The sequence below is a fragment of the Pagrus pagrus genome (genome assembly GCF_965226575.1).
Source record: "Pagrus pagrus genome assembly, chromosome: 11".
Classification (NCBI taxonomy): Eukaryota; Metazoa; Chordata; class Actinopteri; order Spariformes; family Sparidae; genus Pagrus; species Pagrus pagrus.
In genome coordinates, this window is record NC_140195.1 from 9,893,667 (window position 1) to 9,917,021 (window position 23,355).

Consider the following 23,355-nt stretch of genomic DNA (forward strand, 5'->3'; position numbering starts at 1 on the left):
CAGCTGCCTGCTGGTTAATGCTTACAGGGTCGGTCATAAATCCCAAACACCGACGTCTGTCCCTTCATTCTGGTCTTTTTGTCCAATTAACCATACAGAAAGCTGTATTATTTGTCCGATATTTGCATTCAAAATTCTCCAAAAGTTGCCAACACCACAAACATGGCCAAAAGGTGAAGATCAATGACTCCGATTATCTTAGGTGAAGCCAAGAAGACAGCTCAGTTAGCTGTCACTCAAACCGGCCATGCCCTTCATTGTGCATAACTTCAAACATACAGTATGTAACTTCTGCCACTTGGGGGCTCTCTATCAAAACAAAACCAAAGATGTTAGTAGGGTGTTGTGTGGAGGGCCGGGCAGATTGGGGGAAGGGCGCCGCTGCTCAGTTGCTTTGATCCAGCTAGAGATTCTGGATTAGAGCCAGACCCTCTGGAGAATCAACACCTGGAATTACAGTACATAAACACCAGAAAGTGGAGGTCAGCACTGCAGATAGCTGCAGCAGTCAGATTAATAAACAGGAGCGAAGTTGAATCCACTCTTTAATCCCAAAAGTTTAAAAATAATCTCTAAATTTACCTCCCATCGGCAGACGGTTCTGGATCAGAGCAGAGTCCCAAGTGACTCTGAGTGTTTATTCTCCAGAGGCTCTGGCTCTGGTGCAGAATCTCTACCTTGACTCACACACAGACGACAACAAGATGAGAAAGTTTTTATTATTTCATTGCAAATTTACAACACAGATACAGATAAAAAAAAATCTTTGGATTAATTTAACTGATCACATTTATTTCTTGATCTTATTTGAGAATTCCAATGTAAATAGTGTAGTTTTAAAGCTGCACATTCTTGTTATAATGAAATGATATGTAGTTCAGATCCTTAATTTGGATAATAATCACAAGAAAAGGGACATCAGAGGCAGATATAACTTGATTTTTTATAGAAATGCCACATGTCCAGTCACTCATGGACCAATCTCTGCACAACTTGTCTGACCCAGTTCAGACTTCAGTGCGGAACTGAAGTGTGTGGTCCTTCATCTTTTTCTGGTAGTCTTCCTCAAACTCTTCATTCTGGGCCACAGTGAAATGGTTCTTCCAGTCACCAACCTTCCCTGCAGAACCACAGAGAATCAGTCAGTCATTTTAGCTAAAGGTGGAGATCTGATTTTGTTTCCTGTCAAACACATCAGTTTACCTTTTCTCATGAAAGGAGAAATTTTGAAATCCATATCTGGCACGCTAGAATAGTTGGCCATGTCGTTCTTTTTCATATTGTCAAACTGCACTCCGTACATGATTTGTTTCTTCTCTTCGACTGAAGGAGACAAACCAAGAAAGGAGCAGAGTTTGTCTATTTCCCGTCCAGTATCCTGAAAGCACAATGGTTAGATATCATCATCTAGGAGAGAATTGACTCAATAGAAAGAACCCACAAAAACAACTGAAATACCTCAATCATATCTTCGTAGAACATGTAGTGGAGTTTTGAATGAGTCTGTTTCTTCTTCCACCAGCCGTTAACATGGTCATACCAGGATCCATACACCACTAAAGCAACATAACAATGGAAGCCCATAGGTGACTTTATGGAAATAATAATGTAAACTTGAATATTAAACAAATGTCATTCCAAAAAAGCCTTCTAATTTTCCACATATGTATTTGTATTTATTTTTGTCCATCTTGTTGTTCATACATACCCTTTCCCTCCATGAATTTGTGGAGGAAGGTGTTCCAGTCTCCTGGCTCTGGCTGGGTCAAGCTCATGCGATCAAAGTGAAAATAAGACACCATGTTGTCTTTGGCATTACGGGCCACGTAGACTACCTACAGAAGAAGAAACCAATGTAAGCTTTTAGAGCTGCAAAAAGGTAAAAGAGTTTTGGGAGAGTAATACAAGCCCTGGCACTTGTAAAAGAAAACGTAAGTATGTGTAGGTAAGTAAAGAGTAGGTTAATGTAAATGTGTGTAATGTGGTATTTTCTGCTGAGTGGGTTTCCTCCAGGGGCTCCAGTTTCTCCTACCATTAATGCATGGCCCTTGACCCTTTCCCAAGGAACTAGCTTCAAGGTATTAACACAAATTACTGACCTTGCAGTTTTGCTCCCAAAACGATTTTGGCACAAACTGGATTGGAAAATGAGTTTTAATGAGGCGTGGAGAGGTGGTGAGGTTCTCGGCCAGGTCAACTCCTAAATGAACAGGTAAAGATCGAATGAGACAAAACCCTGATCCTGTAAAGTGCTTTAGTAGTTCTTTATTGACCGCCACAGTGTGGTACTAATAGAAAGCAATCGAACCTGAGACAATAGCAGATCACGTAAATTGAAGTTTGAGCAAAAGGTAAAACCTCACCACATAGTATGCTGAAGGTTAAATGAGGTTGTGTTTGATGTGTTTGTTTCTGATGCACTTTTTGAAAATATGGTGCATATGTTTGATCATCTATTCAACCTGGACCCAATGATGGGTCGGTGAGCTCCAGGAAAGGAGCTCTTTCATAGATTGGGATAGATGTCTGATGCTCTGGAGCTGTTTTACCAAAAAACAGTAGGTCAAGGGACAAAGAGACCCACGTGGTTCCTAAAAAACGTCAGAGAGAGAGGACAGTCATATAATCCAGCTGCTCTGCCTCACAGCCTAGTGTCATGGAGGTCCTGCTGCCAAGTGATCTCAAGCCTCCGCCGCCCAGCATCTCCACTACACAGCTCCCTTGCTGACATCCCGTCAGTTCCGGCATGGCATCAGATGCCTCTCCAGTTTTGGCATTGGGGGTCCCGGCTGAGCATATGCATATGATCATTAGGTGAGAATAATCAAACTCCGGCATTTTGACTGTTTTGACTTGAAATTTTTCTTCTTACTTCAGATCTACTGCACTGTTCTGGCAAATGATCAGTATTTCTGTTTTCTTCCCCCTCCCCCAAATGTTAAGATTAAGATTCTTCCACAGAGCCTGTTTGGGAAGCCTACAGCCCTACAGTGTTTTGTCAGAAGTATGATACTAACCAGGTTAAATAAGAATCAGTGTGCATATTTTTGTTTGACTGTCCAACCTGAAATTCTAGAAGGGTTAGTGGTCTCCAGGAAAGGAACTCTCTGATAGATTGGGATGGATGTCTGACGCTCTGGGGACATCTGACCAAAATATAGCAGGTCAAGAGTCAAAGAGACCCACGTGGTTCCTTAAAGAAAGACAGAGAAAGGAAAATAAAATGATTCCACCACCTCTCAGCTCTATACACACATATTTTGTGTCCTATAGAGCATATGTGTTCAGGTGCACTGACCTGCTTTGGGGTATGTTGCAATAAGTATATCATCTGGCCTGGCCTGAAAGTTTTGAACCTTCTCCCAGCTGTCCGTGAAAGTGTGGGTCATTGAGACACCATGGAAATCAAACAGTTCTGGTCGAGTAATATTCATCTTCCAAAAAAAAAAAGAAAGAAAAAAAGAAAAAGAAAAGAAAACATACAAAGCATATGATCATTGGTTGAGAATAATCAAACTCCAGCATTTTGACAGTGTGCAGCTGAATGCAAACAACAATGTTGTAGACATTGTTTGGAGTGAAAGCACCAAGCGTGTTTCAAGAATTTGAACAGGAGAAAAGTGTAGATAAGACTCAGCCCATATAATCATTAAAAACCGGTTTTACTACTTCCATACCCCGATCTGTTATTTTTAACTATTTCAAAATGAAAATAGTATTTAAATGATTTCAAAAGCTTTGGGCTTGTGTGCACTTAAAACAATATCAGCCACTTGGAAATTGTCTAAACAGTGTAAACGTGTTCAGCTCAACATATATGTCATTTCTAATCCTTTTGAGTGCCTTTGTGGTAATACTACATGGGAAGCAAAACACAAAGCTATATTTTTTTCCTTTTTCTTGCAGTTTTCTTCTTACTTTGTATCTACAGCACTGTTCTGGCAAATGATCAGTATTTCTGTTTTCTGGAGAACTCCCCCGTCCCCATAATGTTAACATTAAGATTCTTGGCCCAATTTGAAAAATCCTCATGTGAGCACCTGCCCAAAGACACTGTACAGCAACGAATATGTTGTAGCATTTTAGTGACTTTCTGACATAAAGAGCATTGTTCTCAGCCGCAGATAGAGAAGTGAGATTGTTTTAAAAAGCAGAAGGAGATAAACTTTTGTTTGCATTTTAAAATACCTCAGTCCGTTCTCAGTAGCTCAGCATAAATGTTTAGCAAGTAATTAACCCCACTTGGGAGGAAAGCACACTAGCTTTGAAGAGATTAGTTTAGAGACATACGTACTTTCTTCAGATCAGCAGACTTCTAAGACTATAACTGGTAAGAGGACTGAGAGGCAACCTGTGGCTATAGAATAAGTGGGAGGAATTGTAACAACCTGAAGTCTATCCACCCTGCTACTGATGCCCTGAATCGTCAGCTAGCCTTACCTGATGTTGATCAAACATGCACTGCATATTTGCTAACGTTAAGTCAGTGTATGCTGTGTAAACTTCTGGCAAATTTGAGCAAACCACACTGTCTCCGCCTGGGAACCAGTTTTTATCACGAAATTTTTTTTCAGTTTGAGTAACAAAATAATGAGTGAATGACATTGGACATTAGCTAACATTGGCTGGGTTAATGGGTTAGTTATTGTCAGTTTTGTTAGCTTCAAGACTTGTGAGAAATGTGTCTAAATGAACATTACTTTTTGCTACGGTAACGCTTATAGACTGGTGTGGCAATGATGTATTTCTGTAGGCTAACCAGGAAGTTGGTATCGCCATGGTTTCCTTGACAGAAAGCCAATGGGATCTTTGAATCGGATTTTGGATTCTCGCCAAATATAAGATCTATGGCAAACACGATCTTATGATATTTACCCCACCACCACTAAGCGCCTTGATGACGTTTAAAGAGGTCACATAATGCTAATTTTCTGGTTCATAGTTTTATCTGGGGGTCATAGTAGAATAGGTTTACATTCTTTAATTTTCAAAAAACACATTATTTTTCTGATATGTTGCATTGCTTCAGCAGCTGTTTACACACTTACACGCTCTGTTTTAGATACGGAATGAGACATCTCGCCTCTGTTCAATCTTTGATGAGAGTTTCACATGCGCATTACATAACGGGCAGGATGTGGCCAATCAGAGGCAGAGTAGGGCGGGTCATGCTGAGCAAGGTAGTGTGATCCAACATAATGCCATTACAGCTGGTAAGCATGGCTGCGGTACAGCTGTATATATTTTATAATAAATATATTAATATATATATATATACTGTATATTTATACAACATATAATTGTGACGCATATAAGCTACGGAAGTAAAGGCTCTACTCTAAATCAGGTTTGTCAGGCAGTGCAGGAGCAGTGTTTTCTGTGGGAGAGAGTAACTCCCTTTGGCCTTTTTCACTTTGCAGACCTTTTACATGCACAAAAATGCTACAAGACTCAATAAAGGAAAGGCAAAAACCCAAAAAGCATAATATGACCTCTTTTAATGTCCCCACCAACTCCTGCAGTCTCGTTTAGCCACTTATTAACAACGTTTTTAAGACAATAAAACTTTATAAATAAATTGCATGACATTTAATGATGTATTTTATGATGCATATCTTAAGCCTGTGGTATCCACAGACCTTATTTCAGGCATTTAACTGAAATCTCGTTAAAAAAAACCCATTGACTTTGAGACGAGGAAACTGGATGTGCAAAAATGCCAACTGATTTCCGGGATTTAGGACTCATTACTACACCACTCATTAGCCTGCGAGTATAGTCTTTATATTTATTTATTTATTTATTCTATATTTTTCCAAGCAGCTGAGAATTATGCTCGATCTATTTTCACTCACTCCTTACCAAAAAAGTGTACCGACAGCTCTGAATTATTTTGAAGTTTTACCCTCATGTGTCATATTTTGCTTCTCATTTCCTCCCATTGTCTGATTTCAAGCCCCTTTTCTATGTCCATCTGTGTCTTGTCTGTAATCAGTCCTTGTGTGTGTTCTAGTCTGTGTGCTCCCTCATGTCTTTGTCAGTTTGTCCATTTCTTCTCTTGTGTTTCACCTGAGCCTGTTCCAGTTACCTCCAGTGTTTCCCTTTAGTATGTTTCTGGTTTTTTGTCCCTCGTGTTTTTAGTTGTACTTTGTTCTTCCGAGTTGGTACTTTGTATAGTTTGTGTTGCTACTTTGTGATTTTGGCATTTGGCCCATTTTCTTGGATTCGTGGTTTTCCGATTATTTCATCTTTTGTAAATAAATCTTGCCTTTTGTTTTCTTAATCCTGCCTGCCTCTTGGATGTTTTTGCATTTGGGTCCTCACCTTTTTACCACAAAACGTAACACTGAACATGGCATTGCAGTTACTGCAAACTGTTGTTTCTAAGATTACACAGCAATTGATTTAGAAGACATTTATGTATGATTTCTTAGCTCTAAGGCCAGGTAGGAATAATAATCAAATAGGTGTTTCAGCACTAGTATATCATAATGGTCGTATTTCTAAATACAGCCTACAACAACCTGATCAAACTGTCTGTGATGTTTAAAAGAAAACTTGACAAAAAATGGAGCTGCTGATTATGCAGAAGCTTATTATCCTTACAGAATGACTTTAAAGAGAGGAAACACTTTGACTAAAGCTTGACTGAAACGTTTAACATTTTCATCTACTAAAACTATGAGGGATAAAAATTACTAAAATGTGACTAAAACTAATAAGCTTTTTTAAAACTAAGACACAATCTAAAATAGCTGCCAAAATGAACAGTGCAAGGAGAAGGGTAGTATCACGTGCAAAAAGACATAACCTTTGTTTTTACCTGTTTTGTGATCATTTTTTCAATAATGACTCACACAGAGACGACGACAACATGAACAAGATGAAAAAGTTCCTTTTGTTTTATTGCAAATATACAATGTGGATATGAATGAAACCCTTTGGATTGATTTTACTGATCACACTAATCCCTTGGTCTCATTAGAGGTAATCAATGTAAATGGTGTAGTCATATAGCTGCTCTTAAATTACACATTAACATTTATAACAATAATAGAATATATTATAGTTATATAAAAGACATGATATTATCTCAAAGCCAACATTTTTGTTGCTTTATTCACATACCTCCTGTTGTTATGATGGAAATATTCTCCTTCCACATGGATATAGTGGTTTGATTTGCACTTTGCTTCATAATATGTAGTTCACAGCCTTAATTCAGATAAAAAATCACAATAAGTCACACTCCACACCTCTGCTATCACACCAGAGGCAACTATAACTTGATTTTTTACAGAAATGCCACATGTCCAGTCAGTTGTGGACCGATCTCCACAAACACGGCCCGTTCAGTCCTGTTCAGATTTCAGTGCGGAACTGAAGTGTGTGGTCTTTCATCTTTTTCTTGTAGTCTTCCTCAAACTCTTCATTCTGGGCCACAGTGAAATGGTTCTTCCAGTCACCAACCTTCCCTGCAGAACCACAGAGAATCAGTCATTTTAGCTAAAAGTGAAGATCTGATTTTTTTTTTTCTTGTCACACACATTCAGTTATTTATCCAGTTACCTTTTCTCATGAAAGGAGAAACCTTGAAATCCATAACCATTACTGTAGAATAATTGGCCATGTTGTTCTTCTTCATGTTGTCAAACTGGACTCCGTTCATGATTTGCTTCTTATCATCAGCCGAAGGAGACAAACCAAGAAAGGAGCAGAGTTTGTCTATTTCCCGTCCGGTGTCCTGGAAACAAAATGGTTAGAGATCATCATCCACCACAGCTCCCAACACCTCCTTTCTCCACTGATTAAGGACTCAACCATACACTTCACTGTCACTTAAAGACTGATTGTTTTCTGTTCTGTTGTTATTTAATATATCAGGAACCCTGCACATTGCACATGTTGCACATTTATTATATACTGCACACATCATGTACACACACGACAGCTCTGTATATAATATGTTTATCTTTGTTCTAATAGTTTTTATTATATTTTTATTCAAATTGTTATTTTATTCTCTCCAATATCTCCTTATTATTGTCTCTATTTTGAGACTTACTCTTGTGCTGCTACTTATTTCCCTCTGTACTGCTTTGTTACCTGGGAATTTCTCCCAAGGGGGCTCAATAAAGGAACATCTTATCTAAGAGTGTTGACTCAATAGAAAGAACCGACAAAAACAACTGAACTACCTCAATCATATCTTCGTAGAACATATAATGGAGATTTGAGTAGGTCTGTTTCTTCTTCCACCAGTTGCTCACGTGGTCATACCAGGATCCAAACACCACTAAAGCAACAGAACAATATATGAAATCCATCAGTTTAAATCTATACATCTCAGCTCCAATAATATTTCTGCTTCTCATACATACATTTTCCCTCCATGAATCTGCGGAAGTAGCTGTTCCAGTCTCCTGGCTCTGGCTGGACCAAATTCATGCGATCAAAGTGAAAATAAGAGACCATGTTGTCTTTGGCATTGCGGGCCACGTAGACCACCTACAGAAGAAGAAAATACCTAAATTACCTGAGGACCAACCTGTCATGAGACATGATATACTTTCACACATCTACGTTAAGTGTTTGTTGTAATAACCTCCAAAGTCTCAAGTCAACTTCACTAGCAAGCGAGTGTTGCGAGTTTTGTCGGGAGGATTCACGCTGAGCAGAACTGCTCCCTCTCCTTTATCTGTTAACAACTAACACGACTTCACATGTTCAAACTGTGTGCAGTCCATACGCAGAAGTCCAATTTTGCTTGCAGGTGATGCTAAATACCAAGTATAAAATGGTTTGCCGAGTGTTGTGTGAAGGGCTGCTCAGAGCTGCTAGAGATTCTGGATTAGAGCCAGACCCTCTGGAGCCCAGAGGGTCTGGCTCTAATCCAGAATCTCTAGCAGGTATTTGTTGTCCAGAGTCTGGTCACTTAGGAATGTTCCTGCTGTCAAACTCACGTCACTGTTGATGTATACACCATTAAACAACCACGGCTGCTGATAAAAATCTATCTGAAGTGACTCATGCATAAATGTTCGCAGATGAGGTGATGTTTTGAAGTTTTATTCACCTTAAATGTTTTGGGATAATGTAAGCACACAACTCAACAAAATATATAACAAAGGTCTTTTTGTTACAGTGCCATGTCGACAAAAGTCATGGGACAATGGATCCTGCGAGCAAAATCAGACTTTGACGAATGCACTGCACGTGAAGTCATGGTATTTGTATGCAGATTGATGAGACGGGGTTGTTCTGTGCGCTCACAGAGCAGAATCACTCCCTAGGGAGGACACTGTTCTGTGTTCTCCTTCCACGTGCACGTACCAGGTTTTTATGTGCACAGGTTTTGAGATAAATTGAAAGCCATATTTGTGCTCTATTTTAGCATCCTGTGATCATGCACTGATATCATGAAATTACACGCAAACGGCTGACCTTGCAGTTTTGCTCCCAAAAGGACTTCGGCACGAACTGAACTGGAAAATGAGTTTTAATGATCCGAGGAGTGGTGGGGAGCTTCTCTGCCAGGTCAACGCCTACATGAAGAGATAAAGCAAGAAAAACATTGATGCCCTGACATGCTTTAGTAGTTGTGTCTACTGTCCTGTTAGAAACAGACACTGTGGTAGATAAGGTTCATTTAAGTTTGAACAAAAAGGCTGAATATCCCCACACAACAAACTGAATGTTAAAAGATGATGTGTCTGCTTCGTGTAATCTGGTGCGTAAATTTGATCATCTGTTCAACCTGAATCCATTGATGGGATGGTGATCTCCAGGAACGGCACTCTTTGATAGATAGGGATGGATGTCTGACGCTCTGGAGACGCTTTACCAAAATACAGCAGGTCAAGAATTAAGGAGCCCCATGTGGTTCCTAAAAGAAACAGAGAGAGAGAGGAAATGCCACAGTATAGAGATAACAATGACATCACCCGTGGTTGTGCTGTGTGGGGAAGAACAGCGGTAATGAGTGATCAGCAGCAGGAGGCCGGTATGTGAACTAAAACCCATCATACATATTCCTTTATTCAAAATTCCATGCACGTTCCTGATTTCACCACCTCTCACCTCACTTCATCTTACCTCACCTCGACACCCACATCTTTTATAAGCTATAAAGCATTTACAAAGACTTTTCATGTGCACTGACCTGCTTTGGGGTATGTTGCAATAAGTATATCATCTGGCCTGGCCTGAAAGTTTTGAACCTTCTCCCAGCTCTCTGTGAAATAGTGGATCATTGTGACTCCATGGAAATCAAAAATTTCCGGTCGGGGTAGATCCAACTTCTTTTCAACAAAAACACGCAAAACACATGATCATTGTGTGAGAGTAATACTATAATAATAATAACTTTGTTTATAAAACCCCTTTAAAAACAGTTTAAAAAGCGCTTTGACAGACAAGAAAAAGGAGTAAGCTCAGGAAGACAGTATTAGAAGGTGAAGTTAAAACAAGGTGAAGCAAAATGCAAAAGACAGAATGTCATCATATCAAGTATAAGGAGAAAAAGAGACAAAACAGGCAAATACCTCCCCAAAAAGCAATGCAAATAAAAAGATAAATAATGGAAAATAAACCAGTAACGGACAATATCAACACAACATTAAATGAGATTAGATCACATACAGTAAACACAATAAAACATGATTAATAAATTGACAATAAACAGATAAACGCAACAAAAGATGGTAAGAAGACATCACATAAGAGGAATTAGAAACTGATAAAGGATAGAAAGACAAAAATCACTTAAAACGTGTCTTTACACAAAAGCAGCTCTGCAAAAGTTGGTTTTAAGATGTGATTTAAAAGAAGTTTAAGGCGTGTTCAAGTGGGGGAGTAATCAAACTACTGCCATTTGATTGCACAGTAAAGCGTGCAAACATTATTCACTGTCAGCTGCAGACAGTGAAGTCAGATTGTTGCAGTTATCTTAAAAAGAAGAAGAGAAAGAATATAATTCATCACTTTGGCTTGCACGTCAAATCCCTCAGTCCATTCTCATTAGCTCATGTTTACATGTTTTACAATTAATGAACCCCGCTTTACAGTCAGCACAGTGAAGATTTAAAGAGAGCTCTTTTAGAGACATACCGCTCCTGGATCAGACATTCTGACCGCTGCTGGTTTCACCACTGTAGTTCTGACACTTTTCTCTTTGGCTGTGATCTTTCCCAGACAAGCAAACTGCTTTCCTTCCTCTCCCCACTGGTTGCATAACACTGTCTCCCTGTTATTGCAGGCAGGGTCCTGAATGTGGTATGAAAGTCTGACTCCTCCCTGTCCTCCCACATTTCCTGAGCTTTCACCCTTTGTTGCCTTTCCCTTCAACTCTGTGTCTTGATAGTTAGACAGTTATAGGCTGCTGCTTATTTTAGAGTTATCACACTTTTGGCTGAATAGTTGTGGACGCCTGGAGTCATCTTGGGGTCTGAGCTTACCTCTGTCTTTGTTTGCCCTGCAGGTGAGTGATTACAGTGATTTACAACACCTTTCCCAGCCCACCGTTATCTAGGTCACATAAGTACTGGCTGGAGTCTAACCACTCTTTTTGCCCTCCTCCACAGGCACACCACAGGTTTATATGACGCAATGAAGGAAAAGAAAAAACAAATACAAAGCACAACAGGTCTCCTTAAAAAATAGTAGTAAAATGGACAACACAGTACAATACTTATTTCTATACTTCAAATTTGACACTTTATTTGACAATTTTCACTTGAATGCAGTCTTCACCCTCTCACATGTGATATTCTCAATACAAAAAAAACAGTTGGGTCCAATATAAGCCCGGTATTCATGTAGCTGCATGTTATGTTTGGTGTAATCTGACTGTCATGGTCCACTCGAAGCCTGTCCTTGCCACTTAACTATCTCCATTTGTTTTAGAAATATGTTGAACAGAGTAGTTCTAGTAAACTAATGCACTTTTATAATATCCCTGACAATTGTCCTACCGTAACCCGAGCAAAGAGCAAATACTGAGCTTTATAATTAGGCCTTATCTTGTGTAGGCCTTTTTTTATCTGCATGCCATGGCCTGCCCACTTTACTTTACTGTTTCCATTTTCTGGTACTTCAGACTTCCACTCCATTACATTTTAATTGATACTTAAGTACATTGTACATTAATATAACAAGGATGGGGTAGGTTAAGGAGGAAAACAAATGTTTTATTATTCAATACAGCCAACAAGTTAAAGCAGGTCAAGTGTAAGAATGGACAGGAGGGACAGTGTGGTAACAAGAAAGCTGAGACTGGGTCACCGTGCACTTAATCATGGGCTGGCAATGGCTGGTAACCAACCTAATTTAAAATGCATTTGTGGAGAGTCATTAATTGAAATCCCTTTTCAGCTCAGAACATTATGAAACAACAAAAACTGTAAGTCATTTTCTCCATCTGGACTCTCCATAAGGATTTCATTCATTCAATGCAATTCTATAAGTGGCCAGCGGAGGGCAGCAATGCGCATGCGCTGCGTCTAGTCTGCCGGAAATTCATCAGAAGAAGAAGAAGAAGAAGAAGAAGGAAAAAACGTATACAATAAAGATGGCGTCTCCCGGCGAGGCAACGGTGAAGGATTCACACGTGGGGAAAAAGAAGAAGGTAACTACGAATAAAGAAGTAGTAAGAGGACGTCACTCTAACCGTGGCAAACGTTTGATATAATCAGCTAAGGCAGACTTGCACAGTGCTTGTCAAACTGACAGAAACGTAGCATTGGCTGATTATTTGCTAGCATCGGGCAGCTAACGCAAGTAGTGCTGGTGTACGCGGTCCTGGAGGACGCCAGGCTAATACACAAAATAATGCACTGAGTCCTCGTGTTTCCTCCTGCTAACTTGCCATTGTTTTCTCCTCTTTAACAGCCTCCAGCTCGTTACTGGCAGGAGGAACAGAAGGAGGGGAAAGATGACATCAAAGTGGGAAAAGACGAAGAACAGACTGAACAGGCTGTGCAACAAGAGGAGCAAAAGACACAGAAAACAACGAAAAGAAAGCAAGAAGGGGATGAAAGAGATGGAAAGAAGTTCATATCAGGGGTAAGGCTATGTGTGACCGACTCAAGTTGTCACTGTCAACTGAGAAGTGGGAACTCCTACTGAATATCACAGGGAATTTGATTAAATACCTGACATGTCATGGTCCTTAAGGTGTTTCTTTTGTTTTTCCTTATGATTGTATAAATCGTTATATTCCACATTTCCGGACAATACACAATCTGTTTCTGTATACTGCTGCCCTATTCCATCTAATTGGAAATAGTGTAGTAGTTTAATTCAAATTTCCCCAAACTCCAACCTGACATATTTTAGATTCCTTGCAATAGTTAAAGGATGAGTTCACCCCAAAATTAAAGTTCAGACGTCATCTACTCACCCTCATGCCGTTGGAAAGTTGGAGGAAGTTTCGTAGTCCTCAAAACACTTCTGGAGCTTCACAGCAAAAAATTTTTGCAGCATTCTCCTAAACAACTGAAGTAGATGGGGACTTGTTTTAAAACATTGAAGAAACAACCAAAAACATCAACAATAAATGCCTCCGTGCAGTTTGTCCGAAGCAATGCAAGTCCCTCCGGAAGCCATGAGATCCCAAATTGATTTGAAAAGCCTTTATTTACATCCTTGATTTGCATTTGAGCTTGTGCACCCACCTTAGCTTACATTAAACTTACATTGTGAAAGAAGCAGCTCTAAAATGGTGGATACATTTTTTGGAGCGCCAAAACCCCAGTGAAATGACTCATTTCACTGTCAAGCCATTCAGACTGATAACATTTGGAAAGTCTAGAAGAGCTACATAATTAATTCATTCAACCCATTCAAGTTAGCCAGGCACTAAACCAGAAGTTAGCCAGCTTGATCGACGTAAGTTTCCAGTGCGCACGCTCTATGGGCCCCACAACGGGTAATTTTATACCTCGGAAATCTAGCTTTTTAGCTCCATTCGCCACTGAGCAGCTTTCATAAGAATGAACGGGGCTCTGCCTACGAAGCTGCATCCAGAGTAGTTATTAGATCATTGCCTCATCCAGGATGCTTTTGGCTTAGCAGCTACATTGAAGATTTAGGCTTGAAAAAGCATGTAAATAACATTTTCAAAATAATTTTGGACTTTTGACAAAGTAAATCTAACATATTTCTTCTGATTATTGTTCATATTTTCTCAGAAAACTGACCCTTTCCCTGGGCCTGCTCCTATTCCAGAGGACAGGATAAAGAAGTTCAAGAGGAAAGATAAAACTAAAAAGGTAAGCACCCCAATTTTACTTATTAAAAATCTCTCTAGTAAATAAGTGGGGTTTGCTGTTGCCACCAGCCAACAAGTCATTAATTTGTTCTTCTTTTACCAGCCTCGCGGTACTCATTACAAGCTGAAAGACATGATAACCCGCTCAGAAAAAGCATCAGAAATGGCCCAGAAACAAGCTGCCCGCTTCGACCTCCTACTCCCAGAGGATGCGGGGTAAATTTTCCCTTTGCTTCTCTGTGTCACACTGTATAATGTGATGGAGATTAAACTGTGAAAAATTTCAATTTAAGCCATTCCTTCAAAGCCTGGTTGTGACACATTTCCCTCCAATCTCAGTTTTCTAGAAGGAGACGAAGATGAGGACACATGTACAATCTCTCAGGAAGATATTGCAGATGCTGTGGACATAACATCTGGGTCAAAGGTGGGACACTGACTGGACCCTCGTGTTGATGCTAGAAGATTTCACTTCAGACATTTAAGTGCTCGGGCCTTTGTTGTAAAATATTGATTTAAATACTACTACATACTTTTAGTAAGGATGTCAAAATTGATTACGGCAAAATAAAAAACGGCAATAAACTTTATGATGTTTGGATTACATTTAAATTGAATTTAAGAGCACCTTTATACATTGTATTCCAGGTCTCCTCTTATTGGTCAGATTATTTGCCTTTGATTAATTTGTTTTTCTCTCTCTCACTTCCTCCTCAGTATTTTAATCTGAAACTGTCTCAGTTTGGACCGTATCGAGTGGATTATAGCAAGACTGGACGGTCAGTATCACTCTCTAATGCTATTCATTTCCAAGTTCAGCTTGATCATCACTATACAGTACACAGCTTCACTCTACAGACAGAAACTTTACAAACAAATATTACAATATTTTAATTAACATAGAATAAACCATTAGAATAGGCAATAAGTTAGAAGAGAGTATTTAAAGGTGGTATAAAAGGAAGTGAATATAATGTGAATGTAAACTATGTGTGTGCACTCGGGGTGTTGCGATTTCAAAATATTTTTGATAACTGTGATAATAAAAAAATTAAATATTGATGTTAACAGTTTGTTCTCTTCTCTTCCCTTCAGTCACCTGGTGCTTGGTGGGAGGAGAGGCCATGTTGCCTGTATAGACTGGCAGTCCAAACAGCTAATGTGTGAGATAAACGTGATGGAGTCTGTGAATGATGTGAAGTAAGTCATCAGCATTACACAAAGCACAAAACATTGTATATTACAGGCATGCTTCAACTAACAACAGCTGTAATCATCATCCGTGTGAATAAAATAAATGTTCCGTCTTTTTGTAGGTGGCTCCATAGTGAGGCCATGTATGCAGTGGCTCAGAAGAAGTGGCTGTATATCTACGACTCAAATGGAATAGAGCTTCACTGCATCCGCAAATTCAATGACGTCCTGCGAATGCAGTTCCTCCCGTACCACTTCTTGCTTGCCACAGCGGTAGGTTCATTAAAACTGTTCTTGAAGATTTTGCATGTTCATTTTTTAAATACACTCACCAGTCACTTCATTAAGTACACTTGTACAATCTGCTGTAACCCAACGCAACAGCTCTGCCATAAATTCTGCCTTTAAGAGGATAATAACATTCAGTTTGATTGATGCTGTCAGAGAGGTATTAAAGTTCACCCAAAAGTGAAAATTCAGTCATTATCTACCTCAACCCCATGTCAGTGTAAAATCAGGTGAAGTTTCATAGTCCACAACACGTTACTTGAGCGTCACAGCAAAACAGTGTCGCAGCATTCTCATAAACAACTGAAGTAGCTGGGGACTTCAAAACATAAAAAACAAACAACAGATAAAATGGCTCCATACAGCTTGTCCAGCAAGTGTCCGGAAGCCCCAAGATCAAAAACTGATTTGAAATTACTTTATTTATACCTTTGATGCATGGTCAAGCTCTTGCACCCACTTCAGATGGGCTACGCTAGCGATTTTATCTTAGTAGCTACAGTGAAGATTTGCATAAATAGCGTCTTTTCATGTTCTCAGGGTGGAGACTTGGATTGCACAGCACGAGCTATATGGAGCCATTTCATGTTTTGTTTGTTTGTTTCTTTCCTGGTTGTTTTTTAACAATGCTAATATTTGGTGAAGTTTTACTTTAATTTAACTGCATGTTAATTGTAGAGGATGTAGTTTGCTCAATAATAAACACAAAGTAGAATTACTGCTTTTCTGACAGTGTGAACAAAAACAGAAAAATGGAAGCATGTGTTGATAAGCTGACGGGGTTTGTGCAAACTCTAGAAAGTTTGGAAAATGGCTTATTTCAACCGATGTGTTTTCAGGGTTGGGAATGTGGCTAAATTCAAATACATTCCTTTAAAAATGATTTGATAATAGTGTTATTCATCTACACAATTACTCATGTAATTATGTTTTCATATTTGAAATGAATCAATCCTGTCATCATCATTTGTCCCCTGAAATTAGCGAGTAGTATCTGTGTATGTAGAGTAAAGTAAAAACAACTAATCTAAAAGCAAACACACTGACAAACCTTCCTGTCACTTGAATCGTCAGAGTGCTACAGGTTTCCTGCAGTACCTGGATGTGTCTGTGGGAAAGGAGGTGACAGCCATCTGCACCAAGACTGGCCGGCTTGACGTGATGTGCCAGAACCCACACAATGCCATTATCCATCTTGGCCACCACAACGGCACGGTCACCCTCTGGTCACCCAACCAGAAGGAGGCCCTCGTCAAGATGCTCTGTCATCAGGGCGGCGTTCGCTCTGTCACTGTGGACAAGACGGGCACGTGAGTCACTGAAAACAGAAGTTATTACCATTTCTTATGTAGGACAACATGGTTATTGGACTTCATTTAGAGGCAGGAAGCTGTAGAAAGTTGTCCGCAACATTTTACTGAATTCTTTGAGAGTGTAATAGTGGTGTGACTATTCTGAAACTGAGCTTGAAGCCACAATATAAACATCCATGGTCTTGGTTCACAATTCTGGACACCCTCCAACCCCCATCCTAACCAGCAGCTACTTCTGCATCAGTAATTCATCTTCCATGTTTACTCACAAAGATGTGTCAGAAAACTCTTTACTTCCTGCTTTTTAAAGGACAAAACTGTGAATAAATACATTTCCCCCTCAAAACGGACCCCCCTTCTCATCCTAAAGTCCTAAGTCACTTTGTTGGACTATGTCCTGCTGTAAACAGCTGTTTGCTTCTGTTGGCTGAAAGCCTGGTCTTAAGAGAATTTTTTTTTTTTTTTTAAGCAAGTTTATTTATGTGAACTCATTTATAAAGTTATTTTACCTTCATAGTTTTTCTTATTCACCCAAAACCCCTGCCCCCCAAAACCAAACTAAAAAAAAATTAGGTCTGAGCCAAACCAGATTTAGAGAATTATTATACCCCTAGAGTTTAATAAGTCCTTTTAATTATTGACACACTCTTTCTGCTTCTTCCTCTCTATGTGTTTAACACATTGATAAACAGTTTTATGATCAGGATGAATAATGATGACTTTTTCTGTTGTGAGAGTGAGCTGCACTTCCCTCAGTGTCCACCAGAGAGCAATCTCAAGCACCTGTCTCCTCTCTCCTGGCAGATACATGGTGACATCTGGCATGGATAAAAAGCTGAAGGTGTATGACATTCGAGCGTTTAAGCCCTTGAAGTCCTACTTCCTGCCTGCTGGAGCTTCCTGTTTGTCACTGAGCCAGAGGGGAGTGCTGTCTGCAGCCACGGGGGATATTGTCCAGGTCATTATCAACTCCATACTGTGTAATTAATGATTTGTTATTGAAAACCGATCCAGCGCAGAGGAAGTAATGCATTTGGAGAAGTGGTTTGTTGCAAGTGAACACACTTTTATCATGAGCAGCACAGACACAATATACTGAAACAAATGTCACTGAATTGTGACAACACTCAATACAGACATGCTAGTGTCTGCGGTTTACTTTTGGTTCCTAGAAAAAGGAAGAGAGAGAGCTTAGGCAAGTACCTTCACTACAAAATGACAGCAAAGCACACTGCTAAAAAAAAGAGAGGAAAAAAGTATTTACTAAGTGGGCTTAGCATGTATCCCTTTCAACTTCCTCAGGGTGTGTAAAAACAAATAGCTCACACACATCAAGGCTGTTGTCGGCGTAGCTCTGAACAGTTGCCACAGGTGCACTCAAGAGAGTGGGTGTGTTCATAATCAGGTAAATTCTCTTCATGTCTTTGCATTTCTTTTTCCTTAGCTCAAAATCGAGCCAGATTTGAAGGCACAGGCAAAAGAAATGCAAACACAGTTTTTAAATAGTCTACAAGTCTATAAACAAGGCCTATTTTAAAGCTGTGATAAGACAGGATTTCCTGCGACAGAAACAAATGCAACTAGAGAGTAGACTAGCTGTGATGCCATTGACTGACCAAGTTAGTACACGTGCACAATAACAGGACAGCAAAACTAGTTCATCGAAATAGAATGCCGTTTTTGATGTTATCAATTACAGCTGCTTTTCCTTGTTGAAAAGTCCAGTGTAAATAAGTTGTGTGGCGACTTTTTCTTGCCAAAGATTTACAAAGATTAGAGAAGCAGGCTCGGACAGGAGGGTCTGCAGTCAATCACTGAACTGGCAGAATAAATCTGCTAATCTAAGATAGGAAGGTGTGAATGTGTAACTGTGTGTATTTACCCAGGGCATTCCTGAAAAAGAGAACATTGCTCTCAGTGAACCTGCCCTGAACCGTATATGTTTTTATACACGTGTTGCCTGCTCATATCACTTCATCTGCGTCTGAAAACTGTCCCTGCAGGTGTACAGGGACGTGTGGCGCAGTCCAGTGACTAAACCCTACATGGCTCACAGAGTTCGAGGAACAGTTTGGGGCCTGCACTTCTGTCCCTTTGAAGATGTGCTCGGGGTGGGGCACGGTGATGGCTTCACCAGCATGCTCGTTCCAGGTCCTGCTCAAATTTCACATTATACCATGTATTTAAATTTTTCTGTGCATTGAAGCCGTTCCCATCTTTACCTCCGTCTTCCTCCATTTGCATTGACAGGTGCGGGAGAGCCTAACTTTGATGGTCTGGATGCAAATCCATTCCGCAGTGCAAAGCAGAGGCAAGAGTGGGAGGTCAAAGCCCTGCTGGAGAAAATCCAGCCAGAGCTTATCAGCCTCGACCCAACCGAGCTCGGGCAGGTTGACCGTGCCAGCTTTGCGCAAAGGCACCAAGACAGAGTCCAAGCTCTGGTCAGTGTCTGCATCTTGATTGGCACACATCTAATGTTATTTTAAGATATAGATCTTTACTTCTTTGTCATGAAAGTGTTATCTTATTTATAGCCTTTAAATGCATTTTTTGTCTCCCCAGGGCTTTGACCCATTGGCCAAAGAAAAGTTTATTCCCAAGTATAAGACAAAAGGTCGTAGTTCTGCTGGCGGTGTTGAAAGGCGCAAGAAACAAGTGGCTTATGAGGACCAGAGGGTAAGAAATCCAGAATATAAGATAAAGACTGATGCAGTCACTTAATGATCTTTCTGCTGCATGTGCAGTGTCGAGCTCATCTATCTTGACTTGTTTACCCCCCAGGATGTGATCAGGAAAACTGTGGACACCAAAATGAAGATGGAAAAAGAGAAAAATCAGAGGAAACAGAAGGCGACAGTGTTCTCTAGCCAGAGTTCTGCTCTGGACAGATTCAAGAAATAGAAAAGGAGGACCCTTTGTGCAGCCCAGAACCCAGTGACTTTCTGTGGGAGTGACCTTTTACATTCATATAAAGGACACATTTTTTTGCAAGTTGCTCCACCGAGGGAACAAAACATGGAGTGCAGAAATCCTGTATGTTGTTGCGTCACTCAAGTTGAGACTTGAATTCTGACTAATGCTTTTTATCAGAATTCAATGTTGATTGCGGTGATAGGCTGTTCTGTTTAATTGCTGCGGCCTGAAGTACTGCCTGTCTGCATGAGTAATGAGGTAATTCCCTGGCTGGCGTGGGTTTTTTTCTCTACTGCTAAACAAATTTTTCACATGTTTGATCTTGTTGACTGACTGAGTGTTTGTCAAATGTTTTATATAAATATGTTCTAAAAGTAAGATGATGCTTTTTGAATTCATTAAGTGTTATTTGAGATTACAGCTGAATGTTAAACATGCTCGCACATTTAATATATAAAGGACTATTGCTTAGAATTTAGGGGGTCTGTTGGCAGAAATGGGATACAATATTTATGTCTGTTTTCGTAAGTGTAGAACAAAGTGTGCTCCATGGACCACCAGTGGTCTGCGAGAGCCCCCTAGTAAAATATGTTCTCAAACTGTATGCGATAATGAGCGACTGCAAAGCCTCATAGCGAGGTGATGTTTTTAACATTGGATCAACTTGAATGAAAATTCAAACATTATTTTTAATTGGCTGTTCTGCTATGTTGTCGGACCTCAGCAATGTAACCAAACATTTTGTGACCATTTCGCGACACTATCTGCATAGCACATTTACGATTAATGTCAAAAAGGATCAGCCATTGTCTAAACTTCTCCAGTTTGGAGCCAGACATTGCTACACTCTCCATTCGTCCCATTGAGACGGCAACAGAGAACATGCTAGCTATTTTGCAAGACTGTCATCTAATTAGGCTATAATTTATAATATATAGTTGAAGTACGCAGATTGTTTTTTTTTTGGGGATGTTGAGAAGTTAACGTTAGGTGGTCCATGAGGTTTTGTTTTTATTGGTCAAGTGGTCCTTGGTCTAAAGAAGTTTGAGAAACACTGCTATAGAATCATCTGAGACCAGGGGTATTATGTGTGTTTCTGCAACCTCACTACTAGAGGTCATTAAATCCCACACACTGGACCTTTAATTCATTAAAGGGCTACCCCAATTTCACACATTAAAGTGTGTTTACAGGACTTGGGGAGTATTACTACATATGTGGGAAAAAAGTAATGTAAAGCCTTTTGTGACTCCAGAGGAAGCTGCATGTAATCTGATAAATTCCCTCCAGTGATGTCAGTGGCTAAGTTGCATTGTGGGTGATGTAGGCACCAGGTTTTGAAAAGCAGTCCACTTGTGTAGCATTGCACTGCTATAACAGTGTTCTACTCATCATGGATGGTTTGAGAACAAATAACCAAAGTCAACACAGCAGACCCAGATAGTATCTTTCCTTTATTCCACTCATTCTTCTTCCTCTTTAAAACCTTGTACCTACATTACTCACCGTGCAGCTTCTGACGAGTGACATCACTAGAGGATTTTTATCAGATTACATGCAACTTCCTCTGGAGCCACAAAAGGCTTTGTATTACTTTTTCACATATGTAATGGTGCACCGTAAAACCTGTAACTGGTGGAGTTCCCCTTTAACAGATTTCTTTAATTACTGATAACACTGCCTCCATCCTTTCCAAATTCATCAAAAGGTGTGTTTTAGAGACACCTGTATAAGTGAGGCTCTGTAAAATAATTTTCTAACCATTAGTTTATGATTTGAAAAGGACATATATATATATATATATATATATGTGTATATATATATATGTATATATATATATTACGGCTTTACCGCAGCCATGCTTACCAACTGTAGTGGCGTAATTTTGCAATCACACTACCTTGCTTGGCATGACCCGCCCTACTCTGACTCTGAGTCAGAGTAGGGCTGATTGGCTACATCCTGCCCGTTAAGTAATGCACATGTGCAACTCTTATCAAAGATTGAAAAGAGGAGAGAGCCATAGCTAAAATGGCGCATTCAAGACAAAGTGTATGATGGGGTGCTGCAGCAATGCACCATATTGGCAAAATAATGTTTTTTTGAAAATTAGAATATGTAATCCTATTCTACTAGGACCCCCAAATAAAAGTATGAACCTGCAAATTAGCATTATATCACCTCTTTAATGCCTGTCACCCTGTTTGATTCTGACGTGTCCAGGTTGGATAGAGTCACACAGCCTGAGGAAAGCAGCTGCTCTGTAGTATGGTGGTACAGTAAGGTACTACTAACAATGTTTCACACAAGTTCCTTGGAACAAAAAAGCAGTAGTACCTGGTCCCCTCAGTTGTAAAACAGAAGCGCTTAGGCTAACCTCAGGCACACTTGCACCGAGCCAAGGGTGTAGTTAAAAAACCTTTAATAGTTAGTTTCTTGTAGCTGCTTTAAAACACAAAAAAATATCGGTTTAAATTGCTACAAATCAAAAGAACAAAGGCAATAAAACATAACATCACCTGTAAGCAAATCTACAAAAGTGGGTTTTAAGAAGTGATAAATATAGAGGTAAGAGAAAGGTGAAAGAGGAACTACGCCTTGAAGAATCCAGGAAGAGATGTGACAACCAAATATGTGTCTAACTAAAGTTCACATCCACAGTTGAATTGCAAGGGCAGGTTGGACCAGATCACGGAAGGGTTTAGATTTAAACTCAGGACTGGCTTCCAGTAACATCTTGGACTGCTGAATACTTTTAAGTTAGAAATGCGTGTTCCTTTGTTGGACATTTAAGGTCGATTTACCGATACATTACATAGTCTGTGTATATTATTTATTGTGTAAGTGACTTCAGTGAGACTTGCTGAATAATTGAACTCTATTTATATAGCGCTTTACATACAACAGAGTTAATCTTAAGTGCTTTACAGCAGACAAACGAAAACGAAAACAAAAGAAAACATGCAAGAGGAGAGGAATCTGATACGTTCTCTCAAACAGGATGGCTCAGACTGGTACCTGTGTGGAGCTGTGATTTGAGATTTGGGCTATAGAAACAGATTAAAAAAAAAACATAACTTGACTTGAAGCTCTTTGAATATTGAAGACAGGAATGTTGAGGGGAAAAGATGACTCAAGTAAGGAAGCAATGATGACTCAAACACATCCTCATTCTTTATTAACATAGTCAAACTACCTGTTTATTGTTGTTCTCCAACATGTGTTTCCTCATCACATCTTATGCCTCCCTTCCTTTGATTCATCTGTCATGGTGAAAAGTGGAAGCCCCTTATGGAAAGCAGTGTATATACTGTATGTGTGTGTGTGGGTAGGTGGTAGGTGCTTCTCTTCTAAGAAAGATATCCGGCAAACTACAGA

The 23,355-nt window shown here is 39.7% G+C and overlaps 1 protein-coding gene and 1 pseudogene across 2 annotated transcripts; one reads left to right on the forward strand and one right to left on the reverse strand.

Annotated features, from left to right (window-relative positions):
- Positions 1 to 1,007: 1,007 nt before the first annotated feature.
- Positions 1,008 to 11,232, reverse strand: LOC311264741 (annotated as a pseudogene). The gene is made up of 15 exons (XR_014624904.1): positions 11,110 to 11,232; positions 10,163 to 10,301; positions 9,758 to 9,886; positions 9,445 to 9,545; positions 8,199 to 8,508; positions 7,570 to 7,744; positions 7,366 to 7,475; positions 4,441 to 4,611; positions 3,299 to 3,434; positions 3,065 to 3,193; positions 2,100 to 2,200; positions 1,709 to 1,835; positions 1,459 to 1,556; positions 1,204 to 1,378; positions 1,008 to 1,120 (listed from the first exon to the last, which is right to left on the reverse strand). The product of XR_014624904.1 is annotated as an uncharacterized misc_RNA (transcript).
- A 1,321-nt stretch (positions 11,233 to 12,553) lies between these two features.
- On the forward strand, positions 12,554 to 20,355 carry wdr46 (WD repeat domain 46). The gene is made up of 14 exons (XM_084366468.1): positions 12,554 to 12,625; positions 12,889 to 13,062; positions 14,190 to 14,270; positions 14,373 to 14,485; positions 14,609 to 14,696; positions 14,987 to 15,048; positions 15,365 to 15,469; positions 15,586 to 15,736; positions 16,826 to 17,061; positions 17,869 to 18,022; positions 19,068 to 19,215; positions 19,315 to 19,505; positions 19,627 to 19,740; positions 19,846 to 20,355. Exons 1-14 carry the CDS (start codon positions 12,569 to 12,571, stop codon positions 19,963 to 19,965), a joined length of 1,794 nt encoding a protein of 597 aa, XP_084222594.1. The 5' UTR covers positions 12,554 to 12,568; the 3' UTR covers positions 19,966 to 20,355.
- The last annotated feature ends 3,000 nt before the right edge of the window (positions 20,356 to 23,355 follow it).